Here is a 13,038-nt window from a genome sequence, read left to right as displayed (position 1 = left end):
TCAAAGAGGACCTAATACCAATACTCCTCAAACTATTCCACAAAATTGAAACAGAAGGTACTCTACCCTAGTCGTTCTATTAAGCCACAATTGCTCTTATACCTAAACCACAAAAAGACCTAACAAAGAAAGAAAACTTCAGACAAATTTCACTTATGAATATCAATGCAAAAATACTCAATAAAATTCTTGCAAACCGTATCCAAGAACACATCAAAATGATCACCATCCATCATGATCAAGTAGGATTCATTCTAGGGATGCAGGGATGGTTCAAGATACAGAAATCCATCAACCTAATTCACTACATAAACAAACTCAAAGAAAAAAAAAACTTGAAGCAATCCCACTAACTCAAAGTCATAACCAGAGCAATTGTACAACAAAAGGAGATCAAAGGCATACGAATTGGAAAGGAAGAAGTCAAATTATCACTATTTGCTGATGATATGATAGTATACTTAAGTGACCCTAAAAATTCCACCAAAGAGCTCCTAAACCTGATAAACAACTTCAGCAAAGTAGCTGGATATAAAATTAACTTAAGCAAATCAGTTCTCATTCTTTGTTTTGTCTTTGTGTGGTTTAGGTAATATCCAATATTTACAAAGAACTCAAGAAGTTAAACTCCAGAGAACTAAATAACCCTATTAAAAATGGGGTACAGAGCTAAACAAAGAATTTTCAACTGAGGAATATCGAATGTTTGAAAAGCATCTAAAGAAATGTTCAACTTCCTTAGTCATCAGGGAAATGCAAATCAAAACAACCCTGAGATTTCACTTCACACCAGTCAGAATGGCTAGGATAAAAAACTCAGATGACAGCAGATGCTGGAGAGGATGTGGAGAAAGAGGAACATTACTTCATTGCTGGTGGGATTGCAAACTGGTACAACCACTCTGGAAATCAGTTTGGCAGTTCCTCAGAAAACTGGATATAGTATTGCTTGAGGACCCACCTATACCACTCCTGGGCATATACTCAAAAGATTCTTCAACATATAATAAGGACACATGTTCTACTATGTTTATAGTAGCCTTATTAATAATAGCCAGAAGCTGGAAAGAACCCAGATATCCCTGAACAGAGGAATGGATACAGAAAATGAGGTACATGGAGTACTACTCAATGGAGTACTACTCAGCTATTAAAAACAGTGAATTTGCCGGCCATTGGTGGCACACGCCTTTAATCCTAGCACTTGGGAGGCAGAGGCAGGCGGATTTCCGAGTTTGAGGCCAGCCTGGTCTACAAAGTGAGTTCCAGGACAGCCAGGGCTATACAGAGAAACCCTATCTCGAAAAACCAAAAAAAAAAAAAAAAGAAAAGAAAAAGAAAAAAAACCAACAACAATGAATTCATGAAATTCATAGGCAAATGGAGAAAACTAGAAAATATCATCCCGAGTGAGGTAACCCAATCATAAAAGGACACACACATGGTATACACTTGCTGATAAGTGAATAGCCCAGAAGCTCTGAATACTCAAGATACAATTCACAGACCACATGAAGCTCAAGAAGAAGGAAGACCAAAGTGTGGATACTTCAGTCCTTCTTAAAAGGGGGAACAAAATGCCCAAGGGAGGAGCTAGAGACAAAGTGTGGAGCAGAGACTGAAGGAAGGCCATCCAAATTTTTTTTTATTTCTCACTTTGACTGAGGGCCTCACAACTATTATTACCAAATATAAGAGTTTCAATTTAAGAATAACAAGTTGTCTCATGAGTAAAGACATTTGCTGTCAAGTGATAACCTGAGCTCAATTCCCATAACCCACATAGAAGGAAAGAACAGACTCCCAAGAGTAGTCCTAGACCTCCATACACAGTGGATGCACATGCCTAAACACATGCACACATATGCACACACGTAAGTAAAATGTAATAATTTTAAGGTTTTATTTTTATGAAAACAAGGTCTTAATAGAAAGCTGACCTTCTATTAGAACTTTTGTATATAAAATTAGTAAATTTCTTAAGATAAATTTTAAAAATAATTTTGTAAACTATTTGTGACTATTTAATAATAGTCTATTAGAATTTTACTTCTAATAGAAGCTGTTAAATGAAGATGAGCTCACCAAATAACACACCATACCTGTATAAATCTGCTTCAGGCTGTTGGCATTCTATTACAGCTATGAGACTGTCCAAGTTGGCAACTGTTTGTAATACTGCTGTTTCTGGAACTGACACATGTGTCTGAAAAAAATTACAAAAAGATTGATATATATCTAACCCTGACCTCAGATAACAACCACTTCAAATGTCTTCTAGATGAAATCATGGCATACTAGATTGCAGATCACTCTGCTAAAATGACAGAAAAGAAATAATTAGAAATAGGCAGATAACAAATGGATTGCTGTGTTTACCTGGAGCAATTCTGTTTGTTTGGAGTCTATTTGTAATTAAGTGTCTAAAGATTTATTATATCCCATTTAGTAGAAAAATGTGAATTTTCACCCCTTATTAGACTCTGAAAATTGGGCAAATTTATACTTTCTTCTTGACTAAAAATATATCAAGCTGGGCATGGTGGTTCACATCTATAATCATAGTATTTGAGAAGCAAAGGTAGAATTGTAAGAAGTTTGGAGGCAGTCTGTTTTGTTTTTGTTTTTTTTAAAGCATCAAAATTATTAAAAGATTTTATTTTTCCTAAAACATTATCCATTTCCACTTTTTTTTTTTTTTGGTTTTTCGAGTTTCTCTGTGTAGCCCTGGCTGTCCAGGAACTCACTCTGTAGACCAGGCTGGCCTCAAACTCAGAAATCCGCCTGCCTCTGCTTCCCAAGTGCTGGGATTAAAGACGTGTGGCACCACTGCCCAGCACATTTCCACTTTTAATATGAACAAATTCAGGGTGAGAATGCTCTTAAACACACAGTAACAATAAATTTAAATTTTTATACTGTAGTTGCAAACAAGTGTATACATTCTGTGTATCTATAGATGAGTGTACAGAAATCAGATATGCATGTGTGTATGGAGCCTGGAGGTTGACTTGGGGAGTCTTCAGTGCCTTTCCTCTGTACTTATTGAGATGGGTCCACTGCACACAAAGCTTACTAGTCCTTATACTCACTGATTATCATCTCCAGAGATGCACCATCTTACCCTCCCCAGTTCTGGGGTAAAAGCATGTGCTGTTGTGCCCGTCTTTATTAAGTAGGTGCTAGGGAGTCAAACTCAGATGCTTACCTTGGGTAGCAAGTACTCTATAGCCACTGTCCCAGTTGATCAACTTTTGTAAAAATTTTTTTTTAAGTTTCAGTAACTTAAAAAGAACTTTACTTTATCAGATCAAAGTTGATCACTTCACCAAAAGGGAACATTATAAACATGAGGCATTATATTGACCCAAAGCAGTACTGAAACATATACATGAACAAACCTTTAGGTTTGTCTCTCCATCCAAACTAGCGGTTGTAACATGACATGAACCATCAAGTCGATCTGAGGACAGAAGCACCAAATCTGCAGGAAAAATTTCATCTTTGGCTATACGAACAATATCACCCACCTACAGGAAACCAGGAAAGAAGGATTATACATTTTAAATGGCAAGGATTTGTTCTCATTCTGTTCTAGATAGGTGGCTTATCATAATATTTTACTTTGTATATATGTTCTGCTATGTAGATGAACTTGGGGCTCAAGCACGTGAAGCTATACTCTCCACTGAGATACACACACGGACACACACAGGATTTTATAATATAAAGTAGATAGATAAAATCAAGTCTCGAAGAAGAAAAAAAAAAGACTAAAACTATGATACCAAAATGCAATTTTATATCATTTACCATATACATACCCGAATGTTTTTTGATCTAGTTTTTACAAGCCCACCACTTCTAACAACATAGACAGGAGCTCCATTTACTTCATTATCTGAGTTATGGCGTAACCAGTCTTCATAACCCTATAAATAAAGAAGAAACATTATCCTACAGTTTCTGGGGACATTCACCAGAATTCTACTAAGCTACTTTGGTGCTTCCATCAGAAATGACACTTCAGACATTCATTCTTACCAGAAACATTAACTGTTTCAATTCTTCTATGCTCCTGGTATCCTGAGATTCTCACCTTTCCCTGTTTTCTTATGAAGGTTTCTTCTGCCACCTTTATGAGTGCTTTCCATATACTTCACTCTTAGTAATAAAATTACTCTATTTACTTCTATGTATTCAAATAATATAAACTATACTGATAATTCTAAATATTTTTTCTCAAACTCACATTTCTTCTGGATTCCAAAAGTGAATTTATAACTGCATTATTAATATCTCCATTTGAGATTGTAAAAATATCTTTATTTAAATATTCACATATATGTGTATGAAAAAATACATATTTCTAGTCATTTTCACCTTCACCCCTAGAAATCTTTCTCTGAACAAGTCAACTCCTCCTGCAATGTCTTTGGTGCATGTGAACTGACTCAAGTTAAGTTTGGTTGCTGGCATGGGCATGAGTGGGTAAGGACATTTGTCCTTATACCCACAGATAAATGTTGCCTTTACCCCTCATCAAGGGGACTTCTCTTCTGTACAGACCATTAGAGAAATCCAAAACCAGTAAAAATGTAGAGCTGTTGAGCTCAGTCCCAATGGCTCTACAAAATGCCCACACACCTAAGGCTCAGGGAATGTTGCAGGAGGAGACGGAGAGAAATTGTAAGGTTGAGGGAATTTGCTTGAGATTGTATCTGTGAAGTAACAGCAGAAGCTATAACCATGAAGTCTCATTCACATGACTCCCCAAACATGAGCTGAACACTAAGGACACCAACAAACATGCCAAACTGCATTGGGAAAGCCCGTGAGACCTCAACACTATACGAAGAACTACAGGCAACCATTTAAAGCTTGGAGCAGTAAGAAAGGGCACACCACCTGATTGTCCAGTGCCAAACAGCCCTGAAAACATATACCTAACATTATATTGACTCAACAGGTTATATTTAGGAATGTATGTGTATATATAAACATATGTACACATGGAATAACAACTGTAGGAGAGTAGGGAAGCATATATGAGAGGTTTGAGGGAGACGGATGAGAGAAATGTAATTAAAATAAAATCTCAAAAGAAGTTGGAGAATAAAAGAGAGATGAGAGAGCCAAAGACACTCTTCCTCCCAGTACTCTTTAAGTCATAGTCCCTTAGCGAGGGTTGGGGCTCATAAACATCTTACGCATATTCAAAGCTGATTTTAGGATGCTATTGCTAAAGTCCATATTTACAATGTCATGGCTAACCATGCCAAAAGTCTAGGGTGACATTCACAGCGTCTATAATTTCCTAAAACTATTCAATCATTACATGACTTTTATGTATAAATGATGTCTTAGTTATATGGTATAAATTTATAGAGTATGATTGCAGGCAATGAACAGAAAAAAAAACTTTAAAACTGAGGTTGATTTCTTTTCCTTTCTTAAAATACTGACCACAAAACTAATTACAATTTAAAATACAAACCTTTTTGAGCCCTGGGATGATATAAAAGCAGATAATTTCACAACTGACTTTACATGTGAAACATTATTTTATATACAAAAATATTTTAAAAGTACTGCATAAAATTATCTTCAGGCTACGTGCATAAAAGTTAATGGGGGACCACCTCCAAGCATCATAGGCTATTGCGAATGCTGTTGGTTGCTCTCTATACACTAGTGGTAAAGCCTTATTGCTGAAGGCAACACTATGGCACTGAACACAAAGAAGTCAAGTTGGTGTCTAACAAGAAACCTCACTCCTAATGACTACTGTTTATGGTAGTTGATATTGCCCAGATACAAAACCTAAGACATATAACAGAGACCTGCCTACAAGATACACTGGTGTGATAATGACATAGATGTCATAGGAATAACCAATAACTTTCTGATCAGATTTAAGGCCCATTCCATGAAATGGAACCTACACCCCACACTACTAGAGTAGCCAAGAACCTGAGATTACAGAGATCATGAGCCTAATACCATTATTCTGAACATAGCAATAAAATGACTCCTAATGACATACTGCTATATCTATAAATCAGTGACTTACACAGACCTCATCAGAGAAGTAAATGGGAACTAACACAGATACACACAACTGGACAATGTCAAAGAGTAAGAGACTGTGGAACACTCAGTCCTTAATGAGATGTCTTTCATCATCAAAGCCCTCCCTCCCATCAATGCTTGGGGAGCTATATAGAAGAGAAGACAGAAAGACTGTAAGAACTAGAGGTGTTAATCAAAATATTGATATGATACTTTTTTGGAGAAAATAATTTTGGAAAGCACTTTAAGACATATAGATTACATTGGCCCAATTTAAGCTATAGTATGTCAATTTTAGAAAAAGCTACGAGTTAAAATATGATTTCTGAAAAAAGTTTACTTCCTCTTATCGTTAGACAACACTAATAGCAAAGTAGTAACAATAAATGCATTATCCTTTTAATATAAGTTCATAAATTCTAATTGTGTATCATTCTTAGATTTATCCCAATATATTGTTTTAGTTCAGTAGCCTTATCAAAATCATTTTATTGACTCTCAATGATTTTATTGACTCTCAATGATCTTTCGCTTATGTTAATTAGCATCACTATTTCCAATAGCACTTTTTGAAACACAAATCATAACTCCTCAGAGCACTTCTGGTAGATGGGTCCTTCTCTAAATGGTTTCCCTCTTATCTTCTTTATCAATTGTCCTTTTATTCTTATTCTAAAACTCAACTTCAAATGTATTTGTTAATTTCATTTTCCATCAACCAACATGGTATTTTTATAAACTATAATACAAAGAATTTTAATATCTTTTAGGTAAAAAAGAATGCAATGAACTCTCCGTCTAGTGGAAGGAATCATCTCTGTATCACTGAGACCATGAGTAGATGTTTTGAGGAGTGATAACAGTATCAATTTGACATTTTAAAGATACTTAATTAGTATGCTTATCCAATATTCTACTTCTCTTTTCCTAGCTCTTAATATCAATTTATAATCTGGCTGAAATTATTTCCATCAGGATACTAGCACACACAAAAACTAACTTTGTTGAAGAAAACTGTAAAATTTAGCAAAGTACAAATGTTCATGCCAAAAGCAAATGTTCTACTCCATGAACTTACTTCCTCTGAGTCATGCTTCACTAAAATTATAAAAATGATTATACTAGTTTGTTTTATATATTAGTCTGTACATATTTGATAATCAATCAATTAGATTGATTCCTATGTTAAGACAATAATATATTTTAATGGTTGCAATCATTCATGAATCAGTCACAAGGTACCTGGATATAATTTGCTATGTATCAAATAAATCTGCTGCTTTGTTATGAAATTGTTCTCACAATAGTGTTATTCTGGAAATATTTTAAAAGTTCTGAATCAATGTTGGAAGAACTGAGGAAGGAAGTATTACATACCTGTTTTATGGCAGTTACTGTTATTACAAAGAATAATGGAAGTCCACTGGTAATTGGACTGGTAGGTGTATCAATCATAAGCTAGATTTAAAGACAGAATGTAGAGAATTACATATTTATATTGCATATATTGTCTTATTAATACCCCAAATCTCACACTGCTGTACAAGGCATACAGTTTAATTTACTATTTCATCTTCTTGACAACTTCATAGGCTTGGTTGAGTCTCTATTGTACATTCTCATACACTGCTAGATTGAACTCAGTTAGTCTGCTTTTTTATTGCTGTTCTGCCTTTTGAGGCAGGATTTTCCTACACATGCCACACAAAACTGAACCACTCCCCATCCTCTTGTCCTTGCTGCTCAAATGGTAGGATTCTAGGCATGTACCACCAAATGTGACCACTTGGCTTTCACAGTTCTTACATTCTTCTTCATTGTTACCCATGAGTAGAACTGCAATGGGTCTTATCTCATGTTCTTTGTACATCCTAAAAAAACACTGAAAAGTCTGTCACCAACTTTAACCTGGGATTCAAGATAAACTCAATCCTGAAGGAAGAGAACTAAGAATGGAAAAGAATCAGAGGAAGATAGTGAGGAAAATGATGTTTCAATTATGATATAAATCAGCTGGGCAGTGGTGGCACATACCTTTAATTCCAGCACTTGGGAGGCAGAGGCAGGTGGATGTCGAAGTTTGAGGCCAGCCTGGTATACAGAGTGAGTTCCAGGACAGCCAGGGCTACACAGAGTAACCCTGTCTTGAAAAACAAAAACAAAAAAAAAATATGATATAAATCATATAACTGAAGATTCTATAAGTTGCTGAAGCAGTAGTTACATAGGTTAGAAAGAACACAAATCTTACAATTTATTAATTTCCCTTCATTCTGGGTAGGCCAATTAAATTTGCTCTGTTCAGTATAATGCTGATCTTAGCTAGCAATTACACAACTGCATACATGCCATGTAAATACAGTTAGCATAATTTCATTTTCCAGGAAAACCACTAGATGCTCTATTGGTATAAAATTAGAAGTCCCTTTTCCATTCATGAAGAAAAGCATTTTAAAACTAATAGTTTTCTAAAGCTTTAAGATGATTATTTGAGTAATTTTAACTTTTCTTTTGAAATCCTAGGTTCTACTGAGAGACCAGTTTAGAGTTTAAACAAAATTTTAATTTAACACTGAAGAAAAATTCTAAGGTTTTATCAGAAATAATAACCATAAGAAAATGATAATTACTATATTTACAAATTGATTTATATTTGAGTTTCAACTTATATTTTGTGAGATATATATATGAAAGCAAAAAAAATTTAGATTAAGGGGCTACTTAATAGTTTATGATGACCTCAGATTTAAGCCCAGAAAAGTACTCTTGTAAATACTTAAAAATTAAAATAGTATGTTGAATGTGGTGGTAAACACCTGTAATTCTAAAGGAGCAGATGCAGACAGAAAGTAAGTTCATAATCAATCTAAGCTACATAATGAGACTCTAAGGTGTATACACACACACGCACACACACACACACACACACACACACACATATACACACACACACATATACACACACATACACACATATACACACACACACATACACACACACACACACACACACACACGAAGAGAAGGAAGAGGAGGAGAAGGAAGAAGAGGATGAAGAAGAGGAGAAGAGGAGAGAAGGAAGAGGATGTGGAAGAAAAGAGGAAGAGGAGGACAAAGTAAGAAAGAGAGGGAGAGAAATGTTAAAAAATTATAAATTTAAATAAAATTTATTGGTTTGGGATTTTACTATGCTGCCTGATTGGCATCAAACTCCTGGGGATGAGCAATCCTCATCTGCCTCAGCCTCTTGAGTATCTGTGATTACAGACGTAGACAGAACAAAATTTAAACACACACACATAATCTTTTACTAAGATGATTCCACAGGCAGACATGTGGCAAGGATGCACTGCTTATTAACAACTAAAACATATATACTTTGAGGCAGGCACCAGAAAAATTACAAGTACTGTTCTTAGCTTAGCTTACACTTATCAGTACTAAGATACACTAGTAAAGAAACAAAATGCAATTGATCTTAAAATTTATAGCCTATGTTTTAGAAATCTAGATCTGATTTAGATAATTTATTCATGAATACAATGGAGAAACTACAGAAGAAAAACAACCCTATAGTCAAACAACTAGGAATACAATGTAATTTTTCCATATTATAAAATATATGTTTAAGCAGCCAGTTCATAAATAATTCAAGGAGTGATAAAACTTACCTGAACCAAAAATATAATAAGAAAATAAAAGTTTGCCACTCTTCTGAACTGTTCGAATAAATTTTTTGGAACAAAATTCCATATAGTATACTAGGAAAAAAGAGAAAAGAAAAATCAACAAAAACCTATGTAGATTATGATACCAATATTTTTCTCTCTGTAATTTAAAGAAAACAATTATATAAATTGGCAGTAAGGAAAATGGTTTCAAGATATTTAGTATACAGACTACTCTTACAGAGGACTCAAACTCAATTCTCAACACCGTGTCACGTGGTTCAAAAGTGCCCATAACTACAGCTCTAGGACCATCTGAATCCTTAGGCCTCCAAAGGCACCCACACTTACCTGCCTATACTCACACAGACACACACAAATAATAATAATTATAATAATAATAATAACAACAACAACAACAATAATAATCCCTTTAAAATATATGTGTAAAAGTGTGTGTGTGTGTGTGTGTGTGTATATGTGTGTGTGTATGTACATGTGTGCATGGTACCTGTGGAGTACAGAAAATATTAGATACCACAGAACTGGAGTTACAGATAGTTGAAAGCTGTTATGTGGATGCTGGATACTGAAACCAGGTCCTTTGTATGAGCATTAAATGCTCTTAACCTCTGAGCCATCTCCCTAATCCCATAAAAATTGGTTTTAAAAGAACAGATTTCCTTTGGCTAGCTCTTAAAGCTCATAAAAACAAGGGAAAGCTGAGGATAAAAATTTCACATACAAAGCAGCTTACTAATGACAAAATATTATTTTCATGTTTTCATGTTTCTATAAATATTAACAGATTGAATAAATCAAAATACTGCACATAACCTACCTTAGAGAGGGAAGGAACATACTATTCAATGTGAAAATACTTTAAAAAATAATTTATTGAGCTTTAAAGTTATCTTAACTATTATATAATAGTGGCTAAGATAACAGAATGAGTAAAACCTCTCTATGGGCATGTATGACTTTATAACTGACCTTTACAAGGAAGTTTAAATTTAATATAAGGTGATATTGAATTAAGATATAATATTATCCAAACTGGGCATAGTAGCACATACCTTCAGGCAAGTGGTTTAAAACCTGTGAGTCATGACCCCTTTGGGGGACAAATGATCTTTTCATAGGGTTGCATACCATTATGATATTTACATTATGATTCCTAACAGCAGTAAAATTGCATCAAATGGACTCAACAGGCTGCACTTACATATGTAAATAACAAAGAGAGATTGCAGATTTGAGAGGGAATGAAGGTTGGGGGTGGGACATTAGAGGACTTGAAATGAGAAATGGAAAGAGAGAAGTGATAAAATTGTATCTTAAATATAAAAATTAGATTTTGAAACTGTTTTTAAACCTATACAGCATCCAAAATATATATGAGAACTGAAACAGGCTGCTTTAGCATTATCAATGGATTAGTCATATACAAAAATAATGTGGCAGAAGAAAGAAAAGAGAGCAGGGCAAAGGTACTGAAAAGTTAAGGTGACAGAGAGCAGGGCAAAGGTACTGAAAAGTTAAGGTGACACCGTAGGAAAGATGAGATCAGTATCAGAAGGAAAGCGTTAATGTCTCTGGAAGGCAGGGCGAGAGGATACGAAGGTTTCTTCTGGTGCCCTATATGCAAGTGCCAGGTCTAAGTAAAAACTTTGTCCTCAGTCTCTCTGATTCACATCATCAATAAAAGCACTATTTAATAAAGTAGTCACTAGTCACATAAAGCTATGGCATTTGAATTATAATAGTTTTCAAATGTTCAGCTCTTCAGTTGTACCAGCCATATTCTAAGGCCTCAACAGTCCTACGTGCTACTAGCTTTCTTACTGAATACTACAACTCACTTCTATCATGAAAGAGAAATGAATTAGACAGCGCTGCTTTATAAGCCTTTGCTTAACAAATACGACTTCTTCAAGAGCCAAAAGGGAAAAAATAAATAACAATGAAGTAGTACCTTATACTAAAATATTTACAGGAGACTCTAGATAATGGGACAAGGAGGCTTTAAAATCACAAAGAACAGAGTTCAAACTCTAACCAAGCCACTTACAATTTTGAGAAAATTATTCAATTTCCAAGCACTGAAATCAAAGAACTGTGATAATATAAATATAGCATTTTATAAAAAATTTAATAGTTATTTCACATAGGTTGTTGTTACTTCACATATTAAATGACATAAAGTGAGAAGAAACAGGCTCAGAAGATGGCCATCACAATATAGTCACAGCTGAAGACAACTGTTAACTGGTAGTAATTAACAACCTCTTTTCTTCCCTACATCATGTTGGGTGAGATATATCTATCAACCCATATTCAGTAAATCATTTTTAAAATGTTATAAATTTACCATTTTGTTTGTTTATTTGGGACAAAATATTGTTATCGTATATCCCAGACTGGCCTCAATCTTGTTATATAGCTTAAGATGACCTTGAATTTAAGAGTGCAGAGTTATAAGCATGCATCAAAATGTTGAATTTATGTGGTACTGAAGACTGAACTAAGGGCTTTGTACATGACAGGTGTACCAAATGAACTACAAATATATCCCAAGCTCTCATCTACAGTTTAATAATAAAATTGCTTATTCTTACCTTAGATGAAATGATCCGGTTATCTATGAATTTCTGAGGTGTGTAAAGGCCATTCTGAGGAAATCTGTTGGCTATGTAAATAGTTCTTGTGTCACTTTGATGTGGTGGGTCAAAACCCTAAGACCAAACAGCAGAAAAAGAGTACTAATCAGCAGGCTAGTTATTATAATATTTTACTACTGATTTTAAATAATTGATCAAATTATATATAGTACTGTCCTTAAACTGCACATAGACTGAATCCATTTTATTATTAGGACAGGTAAGCCACCAATGCTTTTCTTCACAGGTGAACAGGTATAATATCTTTAGAAACAAATTAACTAAAATCATACCTTCAATAATGAGAAATAGTAAAATATGCTACAAGGAAAAAAATCAGATATGAGAACTTTAGAAGCATTCTTAACTGCATTCCTTGCTTTTAACTCCCATGAGAGCCTTGCTTTCTCCTATGATAGATTATTACTGAGGGAAACAGAAATATGTCTAATGAATATGTGGCTACCATGCCTGATAGCAAAGTTTTATGCTTATTTTTAACCTCTCTTATACCAAGATCAATTTAGTTTCAAAGAGTTGTACTCTCAAAAGACTAAGTAAGATTCATATCACAAATACGGTATGCACTCTCTGATAAATGGTTATTAGTGCAGAAGTCTGGAATACAGGAAGAACAA

The 13,038-nt window shown here is 34.5% G+C and overlaps 1 protein-coding gene across 3 annotated transcripts in view; it reads right to left on the bottom strand.

Moving 5' to 3' along the window:
* The window catches only part of Atp11b (ATPase phospholipid transporting 11B (putative)), a 102,720-nt gene that overhangs the window by 67,577 nt on the left and 22,105 nt on the right, over positions 1-13,038 (bottom strand). For all 3 annotated transcript variants that reach the window (XM_031376607.1, XM_031376608.1, XM_031376609.1), the window contains 6 exons: positions 12,359-12,475; positions 9,744-9,833; positions 7,450-7,530; positions 3,825-3,932; positions 3,402-3,530; positions 2,103-2,206 (listed from right to left, as the gene is read on the bottom strand). In XM_031376607.1, the coding sequence (XP_031232467.1) occupies positions 2,103-2,206; positions 3,402-3,530; positions 3,825-3,932; positions 7,450-7,530; positions 9,744-9,833; positions 12,359-12,475 (629 nt within the window). The remainder of the gene's footprint in view (positions 1-2,102; positions 2,207-3,401; positions 3,531-3,824; positions 3,933-7,449; positions 7,531-9,743; positions 9,834-12,358; positions 12,476-13,038) is intronic.

This window comes from Mastomys coucha, unplaced genomic scaffold, assembly GCF_008632895.1.
Source record: "Mastomys coucha isolate ucsf_1 unplaced genomic scaffold, UCSF_Mcou_1 pScaffold17, whole genome shotgun sequence".
NCBI classification, from domain to species: Eukaryota; Metazoa; Chordata; class Mammalia; order Rodentia; family Muridae; genus Mastomys; species Mastomys coucha.
This window is presented reverse-complemented; position numbering and strand designations above follow the sequence as displayed.